The sequence below is a fragment of the Anas platyrhynchos genome, chromosome 19, assembly GCF_047663525.1.
Source record: "Anas platyrhynchos isolate ZD024472 breed Pekin duck chromosome 19, IASCAAS_PekinDuck_T2T, whole genome shotgun sequence".
NCBI lineage: Eukaryota > Metazoa > Chordata > Aves > Anseriformes > Anatidae > Anas > Anas platyrhynchos.
The window spans coordinates 7,379,708-7,398,749 of NC_092605.1; the positions used below are offsets into that span (position 1 = coordinate 7,379,708).

Sequence of the window (19,042 nt, forward strand, 5' to 3'; positions counted from 1 at the left end):
AATCTGACAGGGCAGGTGATTTAAGGCTCAGCAGTGTCAGACTTCAAGTCCGTATTTTCATTCATTACCCTGAAAAATTCCTTTTTGCCTTCAGTGCACTTCTGTTTAATCAGTTGTTGCCTCAACTCTTCAGATGACAAACTAGCTCTCTGATTAGTTGCAGATATCCCCATGTCATTTCACAAGGAATAAAACAGACTAATTGGAACACACCTAGGTTTGTGCTTTTATTGCTTCGTCTAAATCATCCACCACTTGTTGCAGCTTTTGTAGGCTTGGGTGGACGTTCTCCTCCATCCACTCCTCTACAGTACTGTTGTGGAAAACTTGTTCCATGGCCACTTGGAGGTCTTGCACCACGGCATTCCACTTTGACAGAAGACTAACCAAAAATCAGAAGGAAAAAAAACCGTCACGTGCAAGAAAGTTCTGCCTCAAGGGAGGCCCAGCTTACTGGGACTTTTAAAGGGGATACAGTTCTTGGGATGACTTTGCAGGAGCAGCATTTGCTAGAAGAGCTCAAGGGACTTGATTCTGTGCAAATGGCAAAAGGTTGATGCTGCTTGCATTTAAGTACCATTAATCTTGGTAATTTCCTTAGGTAATGACACATACAAGGGAGAGTGCTCTGAAGACTAATTTTGTACTTGTATTCAATGATCTTGTTCAACAGAAGGCAGATTAAGACAAATGTGCTCTTCTTTTTAAAACTGTATTATGAGCACATCATATTGATTGATTTCCATCGATGCTTCTGGAGTAACACAGAAAAAGGCAAGAACTCAAAGTGGAATGAACTTGCTCACCTGAAATATTAGACTTTTTCCCCTAGAATGTGAAATAGGTGGTGTTACCTTATTGCATCTGGCTGAAAATGATGCATTATTATAGGATGAATAATCTTCCTTTTTCTGTGGTAGGGACTGAACCAGCCTGTGACATATCTGAAAATGGATGTTAGAATGAACAGTTTTTGAAACAAGCAGCAATGCCTCTACAGGCTGAGAAGGAGGTGATAGAGCTTTAGCTTTATCTCACAACTGGGGATAATGCCTAAGGAATAAGTCAATTTAATTCTGTCTTTGGAACTAGCTTGTAAAAGACAGTTAGTGGCAGATGACAATAACTGATCACCTGCTGAAATGTAAGTTTCAAGTTCTTTTTCTGTAACCATACAATTAAAAGTGTTCATTTTTAGTTTAAAGAGCAGTAAGTACTAATTCAACAAAGAATCTGGTTGTTTAAAAAAAAAAAAAAAAAAGCACGGAGTGTTTAGGAATGCAGCAGAAATATTTTAAATATATTTTGCTGAGGTGTCAATATATAGGGATGCAGTGCCTGAAAGGTGGAGCTTGATGTTTAAGTGAATTGAATCGTCACTTTACTGGATTTCCTTGAATATACAGCCAATTTGTAGATGAAATAGCCCCCACACTCCTGCAGACAGAATCAAAGTAAACCTTTTTACCTGTTCCTTTCAAGAAGTTCATCCACAGATGACTTGAGGTAGAAACTAACTTGTGTCACCAGGGAAAGAATAGTGCTCCCAGGAAAGGTCCCCAGACTTGTGCTGTCCAAAAAGAACATTAGTTTCTGAACTTACCATGCAATGAGAAGAATCGGAACCCAGCAGATGGAATTTTACCTCATGAAAGTATCAATTTCCAGATTGGGCATTCCCAGGAGCTTTTCCACATTCTCTTTAACCGTTTCAGAATAGCCACCTGGGCAGAAGACAGTAGAGGTAAACAAAAGGAGCCTAAGCAACCAAAATGTTTTTAAAAGAGTATCTTTTTTTTTTTTTTTTTTCCCCCTGGAGTATTCAGCATTGGCCAACACCTTGGATGAAGAATTTTTAAAAGGTAAAATGGAAACAGAACAAGGAAAAATCTTGAGGGTTGTGGTGAGTAGGCTGTCTTTCATGGGGCTTCTTGTGCTACATGAAGCACTTTCAAGCTATGATTTTTCCATTCAGGTTACTTAAGATTTTTAGTACCTTAGTTAAACGTATGTTGCGGTTTTCTGTTTTGAAAAAGAAACGTGGAAAGACAAATATTCTATTGGTAACTGCCTGTGAAGAAGCCAGAGACTACAGGATTTTTTTTTTTTTACCACACTTCTTAGATTAGTTTTAAGAAAGTGGATTAGTTTACATTTAGATGTTGTTTACATATAAAAGTTATTAGTCTCACTTATGTTCCAGCAGTGTTTCATGTTAGTTTTCAAATAAACAATTCAGTTTCTTAATTTTTCCAGTATGAATGAAGAATTCTGTGATGATTTGCAGGTTAAAATGCAACCAATAATTAATATACTATGGCTATTTTTACATACATGCTGAGACTTTCTTACTTCCCCACTGCAGGCCTGTGAGATGCATGATCTATTGTTTGCAATTCGGAACATGATCATACAGTCAAACCACCTCAAAATGTGATAAGCCTGTGCCAACCTGAGGGCAAGGTTATTTCACTCTTGTGTTAAGTTTTAGCTCAGAGAGAATAAAGTTGTCATTGTACCGTTCTCTAGTGCCTGCAGACATACAGCCAATGATGGAATTGCCACAGGGAAAAGCTCACACAAAACAGAGAAGTGATCATACCTTAAAAAACAAAACAAAACAAAACACATTTACTAATTAGACATTCCAGTCTATTATTAGAACATACTTAAGCAGTGGGAATTAAGATTCCAATCACTAAAAATCAAAGAGCTTTAGAAAATCAGTTTCTGTCTTAGAGAAAGTATCTTCCATCTCTGAAATGTTACATGTTCCTGTTTTACTAATTAGAACAGATACTGAACATGTGATGCTCAAGCTAAATTAGAATCAGACATTGGAATTCAATTCTCTGGTATTCCCTTAAACCTCTTGACTAGCACATAAAAACCTTTTACCCCCCCTAGGCCAAATTCCTCTCCTAACTTCCTTCTATTTTTGAATCCACGTTAGACATTCAGCTTCACACTGAGTTGTTAACTATGACTTTTTTTTTGGTAGTAATTAGGTATTGGAAAGAATTATTAAGGAATACTGCTGGATATTCAAGAGTTCAACAGGGCTGTGAGAACTTCCGTAGGTTGAGCTGAATTTAAATTCTTTTGTCCTGTGCAGTTAGAGTACAATCACTTGAGAGACCTTCCATGCCTCAGTTAAAACCATTTCTTTGTTTTACAATATAACACATCCTTTTTGATTGTTACTCCAAATGTTAAGAATTTGGATGTTATGTGAAGAATATAATTTGTGGGCGGAGTAGTCACAGTGCTGTTTATAAGCACTCCAAGGTGGCACAAAGTACATTCAAGCCTTCAGATCCAATCTGCTACTGTTAGTGGATGCCAACAGGCTGTTTCTGCTTCTGAAGCCTGTAGCAGTTGGCTGGAATTCTGAAATCCACGTTTTGCTGCTTTTACACAACTGAGTATAACCAGCAAGAAGGATTGCAGTGTTGCAAAGCTCCTCTGTAAATGCCCAACTTCCTTGTGCCTCTTAAAGAGTTTTTGGGTGGAAGTTTGCTTCCACATGATCCTTGAAACCATTAGAAAAGCTACTACTTACCTTTGCCAGCCGGTCAGCGCGATACCTTGAAGCACATCGGTGGGGGTACTGCTTGCCACTTTCAGCCACTGAAGATGGTTTTGTAAGTGGTGTCCAATGAGTGTTAGAGACTGATTCACCCCTGTAGCTCCTTTAAAAGCACTGGCAAACCACACCTTGGAGAAACCACATCTACGATACTTCTCTACAAGAAGCACTGAAATAAGACACAAAAGAACACTTATCAGATATGTTTTTTCTCCACTTTCAGCCCTGACTGTAATGCTCCAGTTAACAGGAATTCTGGGCTCTGATCTGTTCTGTTGGATAAGGAGCCATGAGGTCTACTGAGTCATTTTTGCTGGTAATACACAACTATTAAATGCATTATAACTTGACAAGATGTGGGCAAGTCTTGTATACTTGTCCAAAAAATTAGCTCCTATTCTTTCAGTGGGGAATGTCTGCTGCCTTAAAGTAGTTCACTAGAATTCTCACATAATAATGGCTGCAAAGCTGTCTTTTTTCTTTTGAAAACATCTCTGGACTGTATCTACACAAGACGACTGCCTTCTCCACCAGCATGCATTTTCTTCCCTTCAAGGATTAGCACTGATCAGTCTTTTTGAAACTCTTCTTCTAAGCAGCTCAGCAGAGAAGTACAAACCTTTGCTCTCCACATCCAGGTCTGCTGCATAGTCCCAGATCATAGGCTGCACGAGCTGTGGGACTCCAGACTCTGAAATGAACAGGGTTATTCTAAATAATAGACAATGGCCTGTTAAAGGTATTAACCAAATACATAACATTGGTGCGGTAATGCATGACTAAAACAAACAATGGCTTGTCGCTGAAATTCTTCATGTACAGTTCAAGTGTTCATGTGTATTTTCAGCCTGGCCAGGACTTTCAGCATGCAAGTTCACGTGTCAGGGTCCTCAAGTCCTGCAACATCTTGAAACCACTAATGTGGACCATCAGTGACAATTCATTGGCGATGCCATTCGTCCCAAGTCCATCTTGTTCCCAGGCTCTTGAATCTAGTAGTATACCTGCTGGGCTGAACTGGTAGAGCTGCAAACTGTGCATGCAAGATTTTGGCTGAATTCAAAGGGAGTTTGAATTTTCACCCTTTAAGTTAGGGATTGTTTAAGCTGTGTTTGCAGAGAACTTAGCTTTTCAAGGTGCCCTGAAAGTCCAAATGAAGATAAACATTTAGCTTCCTTTTATAATCAACTGCCTGACTAGTTTTAAATGAGAAACTCTGACTCCTGGAGAAGCTACAGTAAAATTGTGCAAAAATTCAGTATTTTAACTGTATATCATTTTAGTTTTAGACTGCTATTGCCTGTGCCTGTGGCAGTAGAGCACACGTAGCTAGATGCTGTGCTTCTCTTGTGGAAACTGCAGGGGTGTATATGGATTTTTTCTGGGACGACTTCCCACCATGAAAGCCATGAGTAGGTCAATCAGTGCTCGAGGAGCTGTATGGCTCTTCATGGTACTGTCTAAATCTGTTCAGAGCATGCATGTAAGGTGGAAAATACTGGAACTCCATCTACATTAGAACTACTCAACTTTTAGCAGCATTTGCATATTTTTCAACAAAGGAGGTTCCTGACATTGAGGCTGTGGAGATATTCCACAATTCAGTATTGGAGTTCCTCATTAAGTTCCTCATTAATGTACTGTCAAAGCCACTCACAGGGTCATGGCCTCTCCTTCTGAACCGGGTCTATGAGCAGCAGTTGCTGCACAAAGCAACAACTAACATTAGAAAGTGGTAAAAAGCATAGACATTTAGGATGAGACCAGCTTTTTTTGAGTGGATAAAGAAAACAGAATTTATGGCAACCTCTGCATGATGACTGTTTTTGTTAATTACCTGTGTATTACCATATAGAAAACTAACGTGCATACATAATGAGATTTGATCATGTCTGTGTGATTGCCAAGGACTCTTCTCCTTAGCTTATTGGGCCATACCTCAGCTATTCTCAGATTTTTTTTAAATTATTTTTCAACTACCAGCAAGTCTGTTTCAACTGACTGTGTGGACTTTTTTGAATGCTACAAAATGACTCACCCCATCACTGGTCACACACCTGCCAATGTTTCCTCACTTATCCCTCTGAGCATGTCATCCCACACGATGGGAGTCACAGTGGGGTAAGACAAGGCCATACAACTTGCAACTGCTTTTATATGGGATAAGCACAGCTTTTCTGGTGTGTTCTCTTGTTGTTGCAGCCACTGTTTTGACTCTTCTCCTTCACCAAGGTAGTAGACCTGAAACATCAAACAAATAATCCTGACTTCCTGCACAGGAAGGCGGGCAAGCTTGACAAAGTATCATTGAGTCACACAATACTCAAAAACTCTCGCACTGCTGTAACATGCTGAGCGGACATATTTCAAAGCACATCTCAGTGTTGGAGACGCTGTACACATTCAGTCTGCAGGAGACCCTGGTCTGGACTAAATACATCACGTAAGGGAAGCTTCATATATGAATTCCAATACCTATTTAATTCCTATATGAATTAAAGCATGCTGTATTTGGTTTTGGATGGATTGTCTTGGGAGTAGCTCTCTCCAGTCTTGGTTCAAGAAACTTAGCAACCTCTAAGGTCCTGAAATAAGTAAAGTGAGGTTCCTGTTCTGGAGATTATTTGTACATGAATCTAGAATTGATTTGGGAGCATGTCCAAGAGTGGTTTCAGCATACTTATTCCTATGTATGTAGTGGATTTGGGTCCATTACGATGGATACACATTTTAGTTCTATTATTTTAGAGCAGGTTTCATCCAAAACCTGTTTATTCTGCGCAAGTACAATTTTGCTTTATGAAAACTTCTATGTCCCTATCTAACCTTGCCATTAGTTCCCAAACAGCAGGATTCAAAATGCTAAGCCAGCGTCAGTACAGTTAAGGTTGATCACAATGAATTTCAGGGATCTGCATGCCATAGGGATAGCTTTAAGAAACTCTGAGAAAGGAGAAAAACCTCAGGGTTCTCTTTCAAGGAAGCAAACTGCCTAGAGAACAAAAACCACTTCCCACCCCACAGAGGCTTACTTCGAATAGCTTGGCCAGAAAAATGAGCCAACATCCTATGTCACAACTCACGGCTCTTAATGAATACTTCCAATTGATACCTCAGTTTGAATTCTCATTTGATGTAAAACCAAATTCTGAGTTTGTAGAACAAATCATAGAATGGCTTGGGTTGGAAGGGACCTTAAAGATCACCTAGTTTCAACCCCCTGCCGTAAGCAGGGATGCCAGCCACCAGATCAAGTCGACCAAGGCCCCATCCAGCCTTGCCTCAAACACCTCCAGGGATGGGGCATCCACAGCTTCTCTAGGCAACCTGTTCCACTGCCTCACCACCCCTACAGTGAAAAATTTCCTCTTGATGTCTAGTTTAAATCTATCCTTGTTTAAGACCATTCTCCCTTGTCCTATCATTATTTACCCATGTAATTCTCCTTTGGGAATTACAGCCAGGTCAATAGGAATGACATCCTAAGCTCCCAGGATGGCTTAGCATTGAAAGCTTTTCTACGCTGGCTCGTGCTGGTGCATCCTGTCCCCAGAACTCCACCTGCACATGGCCAGGGCACCACTGAAACGAAGAAGTCTCAACCCTTGCTGCCGTGATAAAAACCTCCTGGCTCCAGAAAAGTCCCACCTCATCGCATCCTATGTGGAACCACTTCACGTCTTTGTGCAGCGCCATGACGTGATCGATCATGGCTTTGACCAGCGCCCGCGACTCCTCCTTGTGCGGGTTGAGAGCGTTGGGAAACATCCTCACCTCGCGCAGATGGGCGAACTCCTTGTGCTTCAGCACGAACTGCGGCAGAAAACCAAGGTGAAGGCGGCTTCAGCTGGCTCTGGGGGTCCCCACAACCCTCAGCCGTGCCCCAGCTTGGAATCTTGAAGCCCCCCTCGGGGCCTGCCCCGCTCACCTCCATGTGCCCGAAGCTCTGCACCAGCGGCACCACCTCCAGCCCCTGCTCCTTGGCGAGGCCCAGCAGCTCCTGGAGCTCCTGGCGGCTGCAGGACAAGGGGCAGGGGGCACGGTGAGGATCAAGCCGAGCTGAACCAAGCTGGGCTGGTCCCGCAGTGTCCCCCGGCCCCCCCAGTGCTACCTGTATGCATGTGGTGCCCGCAGTGGCTCCAGCGGCCCCGTGTAGGGAAAGGTGTCCTCGTACTCCAGCAGCAGCCCCGTGGCGCCCAGGGTGCGGAGCAGCGGCAGCACCTGTGGCAGGGGGGTTAGGGCTTTATGGCCAGGGTTTAGGCCTTTAGGGCTGGGGTTTAGGGTCGGCTTTGGGGTTGGGTTTAGGGCTTTTGGGCTTTGGGCTGGGGTTTAGGGATGGCTTTAAGACTCAGCGCCAGGGTTTACAGATGGGTTTAGGGCTTTAGGGACAGGTTTAGGGCTTTAGGGCCGCCCTTGGGGCTGAATTTAGAAGTTTAGGACCGGCTTTAGGGCTGGGTTTAGGGCCAGGATTTAGAGCTGCTCTAGGGCTTAGGGCTGGCTTGAGGATTTGGGTCTGAGTTTAGGGCTTTAGGGCTGGCTTTGGGGTCAGGTTTAGGACTTAGGGCCGGAGCTTTAGGGTCGGGTTTAGGGCTTTAGGGCCAGGCTTTAGGGCCAGATTTAGGACTTTAGGGCCGGCTTAGGGCCGGATTTCGGGCTTTAGGGCCGCCCCCCCCTTACCTGCCGCAGGTAAGCGGCTCGCGGCGGGGCTCCCTTCAGGTCCAGGTGCACCAGGCGCTGCCGCAGCCCGCCGGCCGCCATGACCGCTCCGCTCTCGATTGCTCCTGCCTGAGGCGCGGCTCCGCTTCCATCGCTTCGGCTCTGGGCGTGTGAGGGGGGAGCCGCTCGGCAGCCGCCTGCTCTCCTCTGGCAGGCGGGGCGGGGGGCGCCGAGCGCATCGCTCGGGGAAGGGGTTGAGGGGGTGGGGGGCGCGCGATGGCGGCGCAGCGCCGAGCGGGGCCGGGGGGGGCGGAGCGGCGGAGACCGGCGGGCGGCAAGGCCCGGGCAGGCGGCACGGCCCCGGGACGGGGCTGGACGCTGAGGGGAGCGGCCCCCGGGGCTGCCCTGCTCGGCTCCGCCGTCCTCGTCGGCGGGCTGCTGGGCTGGAGCCTGCCCGGCGGCCTGCAGGGAGGAGCGGAGGTGCTGGCCCGCGGCAGCGAGGCGGTGAGGGACAGGTTCGTGGAGGTGGCCTGCTCCGGGGACTACGGCGCCGGCAGGAGGTTCGAAGGTACGGGGGTGTCGGTGTGAGGGACCCCGGGGTGGAGGCGTGAGGTATAGGGTGTAAGTGCCAGGTATTGGGGTGTAGGTGGCAGGTACTGGGGCGTCGGTGTGAGGTACTGAGGTGTAGGTGTGAGGGACGAGGTGCAGGTGTCGGGTATTGGGGTGTAGACATTGGATATTGGTGTATCGGTGTGAGATACTGGGTGTAAGCGTTAGGTATTAGGATGTAGGTATGAGGTGTTGGGGTGTAGGTGTCAGTTGTTGGTGTATCAGGGTGAGATATAGGGTGTAAGTGTTGGGTATTGGGGTGTCGATGTCGGGTAGTGGGGTGTAGGTGTCAGGCATAGGGTTTAGGTGTTGGGTCTTGGGATGTAGGTAGAAGGTACAGAGTGTGCGTGTCAGGTATTGGGGTGTTGGTGCAAGGGACCCCGAGGTGTAGGTTTTGAGTATTGGGGTGTCGGTGTGAGATATTGGAGTGTAGGTGTGAAATATGGGGTGCCAATGTTGGGTATTGGGGTGTCACTGTGAGGCATTGGGGTGTAGGTGTTGGGTATTGGAGTGTAGGTGTGAGGTATGGGCTGTAGGTGTCAGGTATTGAGGCACCAGTATGAGGTATGGGGTGTAGGTGTTGGGTATTGGGGGGTTGGTGCAAGGAACCAGGGTGTAGGTGTGAGGTATGGGGTGTTTGTGTCACATATTGGGGTGTGAGGGGTCTATTTGTCGGGTATTGGGGTCTAGCTGTTAGGTATCAGGTATGAGTGTCACGTATTGTAGGTGTGAGGGGTCTACCTGTTGGGTATTGGGGTCTTCCTGAGGGTATTTGGGTGTTTAAGCCTCTTAAACCCAGGTCACTTTGCTTCTATCAAACACCTGGTCATTGCATGCTTTATTTAAGTCCCCAAATGTTCACTTGGGGCAGCCTGAGAGATCCCTTGAGAACCCCACATAATTCTCTCCTGAAGCTGCTTTGCTTGGCCTGCGTGAAATCAACTTTTTGCTCATCTGCTTCCAGTACCTTTCTGTGCTCTGCTGATCCCTGTAATAGACTCGTGGGTGACTTTGTAAATGTTGTACAGGGCATGAAGTGGAACTAATTTAGGATACTTGTGCTGTTAGCGTGTGGTGATAGCACTAATGCCAACTTTTGATATTCTTGAGAGGCGTGATGCTGCCTGCAAAGCACATCTCCTCCGTCTTTGGGTCTCCCAGCTGAGTCTGTTTTCTGTTGAACTGGTATTTGTCTCCTTGATATGTGGTTCTTTTGAATGTTGATGCTGGATCTTCTAGAGAAACACAAGATTTTCATCTGCCATGATGAAAAGCAGTGATTCTAACTCCGTCTGCAGCCAAAGAGTTGTACTGATACCCTTCTTCAGATTTGTAAGTGTATCTGGATGAACACTGAAGTGGCACTGCTGGCAGAAGGCAGATCAACCCTTGCTTTTTGTCAGCCTACTTGTAAGTCTAGCTGTGTGTTGAACTTGATTGGTGAACTATTCCATGTAGAAAAAAATAATCTTTTCTGAGCTAGCTGGTAGCCAAACCTGTTTCCTTATCTGGTTCGTCATGTGGCTGACAAATTGTGTGCTGGCACAAAGCTGGAGGCAGCGTGGAGGCTAGAGCAAGCTGCTTGGAGCACAGGATGAACAATTTCGTGTTCTTCTGTTCTTCTACAGGTGCCAATGCTGATAGGAAATGTTCAAACTGCAGCCTTGATGCGCTGCCCCGAGGTAACTGCCCTGGCACTGTGCAGGTGGCTGGTCCTGGAGCTGCTGGTCACAAGATTGATAACAAAACAGAAGATGATGCAGAGCCTGGGGTCAGAAAGACTTTTCCAGTGCTCTTTTGATCCCATCTTGGAGATTTCATCTCAAATGTTCTTGAGGCCAAGGAAACGGCTGTCAGGAAGTTGCTAGTAAGAGAGCTTCCTCAGTAGGAGGACTTTCTGGCTTTCAAAACAGGAATACATATGTTGTGTTCTAACTTTCTGCAGTTACTACAAGAAGTGCCTGCTGGCTTTATTTCCATAGTCCCAAGGCCAGGGAAATCTGTAGTGTTGCTGCAGATGTGGTACTTCTAACTGAACTGAAGCTGAAACTGTTCTTGTTCTGCTACCAGGGCTTTGGCTTATCAAAATAAATGCCCCAAACCCACAAAACATAATTTCTTCTCTTCTCTGATTTGCTAGAGCAGTGTTCTGAGCTGGAGTCTCATGGTCTTGGCAGCCTCTGAGTTCTTTTCAGCATGAGGAAGAAAGTTGAAGGATACCTGTGCCAAGGAGGAGGAATGGATGTGTTCTCTGTTCCTGTGGTGTGATGGGGAGCAGACTGCAAATGCCAATTTTGGGGTGCAGTGTCTGGCTTTATCTCAAATGACTGATACAATTGGCATCAAATCCAGGAACGTGATGGAGGCTCTAGGGGCAGGGAGTTATTTTTGAATGCAATTGGGCTTTCGAAGTAGATCTTTGCTTGTTTCTCTTTAGCTTATTGTGAGTTTGATTTTGTTTTCTAGCGGATGTTTTTACGTGTGTTCCCCTGCATTATACTTTCAGAAAGAGATCTGTGTTGGTGGTATCAGAAACGTGCGAACATCTGTTGTGTTAGCAGCCAATTGAAGCTGTGCTCAACTTCTCCCGTTTTTTCTCCTGCCTTTTGCTCAGCATCCACCAGGCGGTGGTGAAGAGCCGGCCGAGCCTCGCTGCTCCCTGCTCCACACGGGGGCTGCTGATAACTCAGGAATAAAATGCGCCTCGTGCTTCTCTGCCAAACTGGATTCGTCTGCGGAGCTTCAGTCACTTCGTTGGAAATATCTATTCAGTGATAGATAGAAAGCTTTTAATTCTGTCTTCACTCTGGCTTGAAATCTGCAGCTGCTGGCTCTGTGTTGGAAGGAGGCACGTTGCCATCGTCATTCAGCATCTGCTGCTCGCGGTAAAGTTTCCACAGCTCAGATGATTTGTGCACCTGTCCCTGCCCCACAGTGAACCAGTCGGAGCTGTGAGTTTGCTTCAATAGACACCAGAATTGGTGCCGCAGAGCAGAGTTCTTATGTCCGTGGTACAGCTCAGCAGTAAACATGCTTCACAGGAATATAAAATCTGTTATTTGTCAGTGGCTGAGCACTTCACTGATTGTGTTTGCAGAAGATAGGGTGTTCTATGAACAGTCTCATCTGTGTTCTGAACCCTGCAGCCAAACCTTGGCTGCCTGAGATATGGTTGTGTTCAGTTTTTGGAATTACAAGATGAGTAAACACTAGAATTTCCCCAAAACTTGTCTAGCCTTTTTGGTTGCAGAGGGGATGAAGTGTGCCTGAAATAGGCGTAGAGGCTTCCGAACTTAAAACTTAGAGCAACTTTTCCCCCTGTAAAGCCCTGGTGGGTTTTTGTCTGTTGAACTGTGCCTTTGGTGCTGGTACTGCATTGCGAAGTGCTGTTGGCTGACATGCAAAACACTACTGTTTCTGCAGAACAGCATGCTTTGATTCTGCTTTTTTATCCTTTTGCTCACAGGGTCAAGAGGAGAGAAGTGATGTGGGGAGCAGTGGTTCTGGTTCAGCCTCTCTACAGTGCTGGGTTCTGTGCTGCTGTTGTGGTATGGATGGTTGGCAGCACAATCTCCAGCATTATTTCAGATTGCATGTTTGCTAGGTTGTCTTCCAATAATTTAGTACGTGCTCCCTGGAGTTTGATTCTTGCTTGAGCTGACCTCAGGGAATTGTTGCCGGTAGTCAGAAAGCACAATGACTTGTCTGGGTTGTAATCCCCCTGGTTTCCTGACCTTCATCTGCTGCTGCGTTTTTACTCCAGTGGCTTAGGAGGAAAAATCTCTTTTAGGAGTGTTCAGGGACCCAGTGTTGGCTGCCTGCCCTCATGGTGACAGGTCCAGGAGGGGAATCTGGGTTTGGGACCAACTGGGGTCTGGCAATGATGGATGGGGAGCCAGAGCAGAGCAGGCTGTATGTGTGCACCCAGGGGAAGGGAGGGATGTGCTTCGGGTGCCTCAGGGTTCAAACACTGCCTCCTGTGGGTGCTTCCAATTTAAACACAAGTTAAACAAGTGTTTTTTCTTTTCCTGAGCAAGGAAAAATGTCCACAGTTTGGTATGTTGTTGTCAGCACTCAGCCATTTCAGCCACATGTCATCGTCTCACTGCTTCTCTCTCCTCCTGAAGCTCTGGTGTGACTGGAGGGATTTGTGGTGTGCTTAAGGCAGCCAGAACACGTCCGATAAGGCAGGGTGTGCATTCCCGTAAATATCTTGTGCTGTGGCTAGATTTCATTCTATCACTCCATGGTCATTGTTATCATTAGTGGCTTTCGATCAGAGCAGACTGATGCTTTTGACTCGTACAGGTGATTTTTTCCCTCTCTCAGTAGTGCTTAAGCCTCTCTCCTTTGTTTTGATGATAAAATAAACTTTGAAGAGGAGTTCAGTTCAGCAGCAGTAAAGTGTGTTGGCAGATGTCAGCAAATGCATTCCTTCAAACTTTTCTGCAACTTTATATCTATAAATGGATCTTCCCCAGAAAAGTGTCAAATGCAGCATCCGAAGGTCTGCAGTGGCTCAGAACTGATCTTACCAATCCTTCTTACCTGAAGGCTGGTGGACCAGACTTCTAGTTTTATAAGAAGTTACAAAGAATCATAGAATACCCCGAGTTGGAGGGACCCACAAGGATCATCAAGTCCAACTCCTGGCTTCACACAGGTCTACCCAAAAATTCAGACCGTTTGACTGAGAGCATAGTTACGTAGTGTATTCATTGTGTATTCTTCACCCGTAATTCTTGCTGTTGGCCTTTTTCCACGAGCTTTTAATATCAAAGGTTAGATTTCTCAGCAAGGGATTTTAAGTGATTTTATTGGAAAGATGATAATTTTCTTTCTTCTCTTTGTGTTGCAGGGTGCACTCCCAGGAAATGTGGAAGAGGTGTAACCGATGCAGTAATAACAAGGGAGGAAGCTGAAAGAATCCGTAGGTAATTTTTCTTTTAGTTTTTGAATTGTAATGTGCAGAAGAAGCAGGGCCATGCTGACGGTGTGCCAGTATTTCAGGTGTAGCACAAAGCTCGTTAGCTGAAGGAGATGGTTTTAACTGGTTAAAGCATTAAACTTCTATTTTAAAGCCATTTTCCTCTTCTGCTGTAGTGGAGGCTGTTCTCTTTCACACAGAGTCTGCCTAGCTCTGTGGGGCATGTGGGTTGTAGAGAATAAAACTAAATGGTGTTCTCTGAATCTCACATTTTTTGAACAATTTCTACTTAGCCTTCTGTTCCAATTGGCCTTTAAAAATGGAATGAACAACATAAATCTCTGTTCAGCTGAGTCGCTTTATGGGTAATGTGCTGGTGCTGACCCTCTATGAGCACAAAGTGGTGAATTTTAATCAAAGAGTAGGGGGCACTGTCAAATTCTTCAGTTAGAAGTTATCAGCCTCCTTGAGTGTGGTTTGCACTTGGTGATTATGTAAGTGGAATTTCACTCTAACACTCTCAGTGCTTCAGCTGATACGCAGCTGGCATAGAGCTGTTCTCTGGGCTGGCCCTTTGACTTCAAACTCTGGCTGGACTCTTGTTTTTGATAAAGTATCTTTGCATTATGTAGGTTTATTTGTACTGCCCTGAGGGATCAAGTTCTGTGGTGTTTTTGTTTCTTTTGTTTACGTTGCCCAGAATGTACTTGAAAGTCAGTGGTGTTGTGGGTGTTTATGGAAGGGGCTACAGGTTCAGAAATGTTCCACAGTGCAGATACTCTGTTTTCATGTCAGGTTGCGTGATTCAGAATTTCAGATAAATGGCAGCTTCTATTTTCAACTCAGTTGGGTTATATCTGATGCATTAAATAACCCTTACTGGGAAGTTGTATGCTGTAAATAAAGATATTACAGGACAAAGTGATCAGATTTCAGTTCTCATCTGAGGTTATTGTTTTGCCTGCAGAATAGCAGAGAGAGGACTGTCCTTCGGAGGATCTGATGGAGGGGTGAGCAGTGTCCTGTTACTTTTTACATTCTCTTACTTCCAAGGTGATCTTTGAGATTATAAATGCATTTTGGGAGCTAGAGGCGATAATACAGAATTTTTCCTTCCACTTAGATATAGGAAAATTGTTTGGAAATTAATTTTCTATCCTATTAATACTTCTGCTAACACTATAAGTCATGACTTTTTCAGTACTGTTCACACATTTCCTATTATTCAGTTAATATTTCTAGGTCCTCTCTTGAACTGGTTTTGTTGGGTGCATCTGGAACCAGTTGCTATAGCTGAACTGCACAAGTTTGATTTTTTTTTTTTTTTTTGAGAAACCAAATCAAAGTGGTCCATGGCTATCATGTAAAGATGGGTTTCATGTAATGACAAAAGGCCTCATGTAACATCTTAAGCAGAGTTTTGAATTACATTCTTTAGAAGTGAAAACAACTATTTCTCTTTCACAGGCATATTTCTCTTAATTTTTTCTCCCCCTTTGTTCTCAGGTTGTTTTTGTGTATAAACAGAAACTGTTTTGTATTTGTAAACATGAACACTTACTAAGGCCTCTGCTGAATTAGGGCATTTAGTACAAGAAAAGGATAAAGATGGGGGTGGAAAAAAGACACTTTAATGTCTTTGTGACTGCTTAAAAAGATCTGAAAAAAAAACACAACTAAGCAACTTTGGTGGTGTTGCCCATCTGAAACAATATCTTTACAATATTTAACGTTCCCTGTTCAATTCAGACAGTGTCTCTTGGATATTTTTTCAGTTCTGTGGTTGCACAGTTTGCCATTCTGCCTGGGTTACTCAGCCCGTTGGGACCTCCTGCTTAGCTCCTGTCATTAGTGCTGTCAAGACTGTTTCCTGTCTTGTTCTTTTGGGACCTGCATGTGATTGTCGTTAGACTTCCACAAAGAGGAATTAAGAAGGGCAGTGTGAAACACAGGGACAGGTTCAAGGACTTGGACCACTGAGAGCTGGGGCCAGCAAATTGGGGAAATGTCCAGAGACCTCCTGGAAGAGACTTGAAGGGAGGTGAGCGGCTGCCCAGTGCTCAGAGCTGGGCATGGGGTCCTGAGCTGGGTTACTTGGACAATAAGCTGGAATCTCAGCCAAATATACAGCTGTCATCACATCACTCTGGAAGCATAATTTTGTATTTTTTTAAAGGAGAGGGAAACCAGGGGAAAAAGATTCTTGTAGTAAACTGCTGTTGGTCTCAGAGAAATCTGGGCTGTGATCCAAATCTTTTCACGTTTCTTGTAATGTGGGAATGTGAGAAAGTTACTGCGTGCTGCTACTCCTTAGGGAAAGCTGCAAGAAGAGTTGTGTAGTATTGCATTGAAGGCTCATCCAAAATTGTGGACAGACATCTCAAAGATGCTGAAAACGGGGGCTGAACAGTATTTCTTGGGGCATGTTTAGGACAACCTTTTAAATATGGACTCTTTGTCTAATTTATCATATATATTTTTTTTCTTTCATTCCCAGTTCTGCATTTTTCTCTTTCTTACTCAATCTGTGTTCTTGTATTCCCCATGTCATGGAATGAATCTGCTGGTAGTGCAGTCTTAGTTCCCAGATCTCATTAAATAATGATTGATGTGTGCTGATGATGTGTAGATGAATTTTCTTTCTTTGCTTAAGCCTTTTATTTTATTTTCATATCTGTCATCTACATAGCATACAAAGTGTTTCAAGTCTTAACTTCATCCAGCAACTTTACCCCTTTGCCTCCTAAGCTTCAGTTCTGTTGGATTAGATTTAGCTTGTTGCTTTAAGGTTCTTAGACTTTGTAGTGTTTGGATAATTCTGTCCAATTATGTCTGCTGTTCTAAGACTATTTTTTTCTTAGAACTTCCTTAAATAATTTCTCATATCTGCTCCTTAATTCTTCTTAATTCTTTCTTTAGCTAACTTGCTCTCTACACTATTCCAAGTGGAACGTCTTCAGATTTCTACTGGGGTATAGACCACATTTTAATTCTCCCCGATTTCCTCCTAATGCCTTTTAAAGCAGCATTTTGGTCTGTCCTACTTGTGTTTTGAATTCACAGAAGCATGTGTCTAATGTAATAACTTAAAGAGCTAATTTTGCAGCTTGCAAATCTGTCAGTTCACTCCCTTTGTTTTCTACTCTTTCAGCTCCCTTGGAGGACTGAAATGTAGTGCAAACCCTGGTTTCCTTCTCTGTCCTTTTGTGTTGAGGAAGTCCTGGCCAACATCTGAACCATTGAAGTCTCCCAGCAGTCATGCCCCAGTTGTCATGCTGAGCTTTCTTTCCTATATTCCTTTATAATTGCTCCTAGATTAGTGTGTGTGCAGACACACGCATGCACACTTGTGTGCTAATGCACACGCTGAGGCTAGAAGACATGCTTGTAATCCAACTTCCAACAAAATACAAACGGGCACCTTCTCCAGTGCTGTACCTCTCCCCCACATAGGTATCTGTAGCTATAAAATAGCTTTTTCACCGCATTCTCTCTTTCACAGAAAGTCATTTGTACTCGTTCTCTTGCTGTTTCTCAACTTACTTTTTTCCCCTCTTTATAAAGATAATGACCTTTCCTTTTTTTCCCAACCTAGTATTTTCTTGCATGCAGTCCCTGCTTGCGTTGCCAACTTAGTCATGACTCATTCATTCACATCTTTGTGAGTGCTGCCGTCATAATGCCTCTCCAGTGCAAATAAACTCGACTCATTTACTATCAAAGCTATTGGCATTTAGATAAAGCCTGATGGAGGGGAAAAGAAAAAACAAAGCACCTTGGTGCAGCCAGTCAGCTGCAGCCCTCTGCTTCCTGTGTTGCTGCAAAATTGGCAGAGGTAGCTACCTGAAATTCCTTTTTGCAGGGAAAATTACATTTCTTAATGACTGAAGGAAGTGAACAACATATGTAACTGTGATGTCAGACAAGGGTGTCTGATGTGGGCCCATGCACAGAATGGTGTTTCTACAGGTAATATTGCTCCTTGTTCTGCTTTCAACTCTCCCAGCCAAACTAAAGTCCTCAAAATGCTGTCCCTTCTGAATTTTCCAGGGAGAAGGTAAAGCCTCTGCATGGTATTTATCCTTCCACACACCTCTGCTGAAACCCCAGAGTCTCCTTCCTTTTTGCCTCGCCTCCTGATAGGGGTAGCCAGTGTGTTGCAGTGCATCTTTCACTTCCCTTTGTTTCTTTTATTGTCTTGCTGGGATTGTCTGGACCTTGCTGTAGGAAGCTGGGGAGGAGTGTAAGATGTCACGGCCAAATATTGATTTAGTTTCCCAGTAATAAGCTGTGCCTCCAGCACTTTGTATGATGTTTGGTTGCATTTGTCTCATAATTAATCAGCCTCTCTCTTAAGAGGCATTACCTGAAGGATGTAACTCTTGTCCCTCTACTCTGGTTCGAGTAGAGAAGGATATTTAAAGGTGTTGCTGTTTCTGAGAGCCTGTGCATGGCTACGCACAGGAACCACAGGTTTGCTGCTGCCCAGGATGGGTGACCATGGACAGCCTTCATTGCTCTTCCCTCTTCTCAGCTCGTGTAGGTGAGCGTTCCCACAGGAGGAGTGGGGAAAGGTTTGAGCTCTACAGGCTTCTTTGCAGGCAAGTGGAAGCAAGTTATGCAAAATTCTCTTTTGGGCACTTTTTTTTGCTGTTTTCTTCCGGAGTCTCACCTAAAGCTTTTTAAGGGGTAAAGGTAGAAGTGGAATCACTGCAGCAGTGCAAGTGTAGTTGGCAGTCTGTTTCAGTGAGGATCAAAGAAAGGGCCTTTCGTGCTCCTCAAGACAGGGAAATTGATCCTTTTTGCTATATGCTGAGAAATGGTGGCTATTTCCATATCCTTGCTGGATCTGTTTTACAGTAAGAGGGTGGAGAATATGAGACTAACGATACTTAAGGTCCAAAGGAACATATGTTGTAGTGTTTTTTTTTTAAAGGAAGTTCATTCTCCTTTCTGTAGGAGCTCTGTAACCATCTCAGAAATAGGTGTGTGAATATGTGTGTTTGCATTGTTTTGCTGTCTTCAGATAAACTTTGTAGAGCTTTCAACTGGGGAGCAGTGACCTGAGCTACTGATGACTGATGAACCCTTATCAGGCAGCTGAACTTGAAGTAATGGTGTTGACAGAAGCTTCCACCAAGGTATTCTTCTGAGTGTGGAAAATGGTGCTGAAAATATTTAATGTGCTGAAATGGCAGAGGCTAAAATAAATGCATTTCAGTTTCTTTCCAAGGCAGTTGTTAAACAAATAGCTCTGTGCT

General features: G+C 44.3%; 2 protein-coding genes across 6 annotated transcripts in view; one reads left to right on the plus strand and one right to left on the minus strand.

Annotated features, from left to right (window-relative positions):
* Window positions 1-202: 202 nt before the first annotated feature.
* On the minus strand, window positions 203-8,500 carry HEXD (hexosaminidase D). Of its 3 annotated transcripts, none has more exons than XM_072025651.1 (12): window positions 8,267-8,500; window positions 7,701-7,810; window positions 7,518-7,605; window positions 7,364-7,402; window positions 5,647-5,830; window positions 4,209-4,280; window positions 3,563-3,758; window positions 2,520-2,602; window positions 1,646-1,724; window positions 1,469-1,570; window positions 855-944; window positions 203-382 (listed from the first exon to the last, which is right to left on the minus strand). In XM_072025651.1, exons 1-12 carry the CDS (start codon window positions 8,345-8,347, stop codon window positions 214-216), a joined length of 1,293 nt encoding a protein of 430 aa, XP_071881752.1. In that variant the 5' UTR covers window positions 8,348-8,500; the 3' UTR covers window positions 203-213. The 3 variants fall into 3 exon arrangements, with proteins under 3 accessions (XP_071881752.1, XP_005017977.4, XP_038021371.1); XM_005017920.6 differs by having other exon boundaries at window positions 7,238-7,402; XM_038165443.2 differs by having other exon boundaries at window positions 203-754; window positions 7,238-7,402.
* Window positions 8,501-8,521: 21 nt separating this feature from the next.
* OGFOD3 (2-oxoglutarate and iron dependent oxygenase domain containing 3) overlaps window positions 8,522-19,042 on the plus strand; it is a 43,348-nt gene continuing 32,827 nt past the window's right edge. For 2 of the 3 annotated variants that reach the window (XM_027471685.3, XM_072025664.1), the window contains exons 1-3: window positions 8,522-8,813; window positions 13,713-13,788; window positions 14,749-14,791. In XM_027471685.3, coding sequence (XP_027327486.3) covers window positions 8,522-8,813; window positions 13,713-13,788; window positions 14,749-14,791 — 411 coding nt within the window. The remainder of the gene's footprint in view (window positions 8,814-13,712; window positions 13,789-14,748; window positions 14,792-19,042) is intronic. The other variant, XM_072025665.1, reaches the window with a different exon arrangement.

Coding starts and splice junctions, on each gene's coding strand:
- HEXD (XM_005017920.6), bottom strand. CDS start 8,347: ATGGCGGCCGGCGGGCTGCGGCAGCGCCTGGTGCACCTGGACCTGAAG. Junction 4,281..5,646: donor AAGTGAGGAAACATTGGCAG/GTGTGTGACCAG, acceptor TGTTCATTTCAG/AGTCTGGAGTCCCACAGCTC. Junction 1,571..1,645: donor GAAATTGATACTTTCATGAG/GTAAAATTCCAT, acceptor CTTTTTGGACAG/CACAAGTCTGGGGACCTTTC.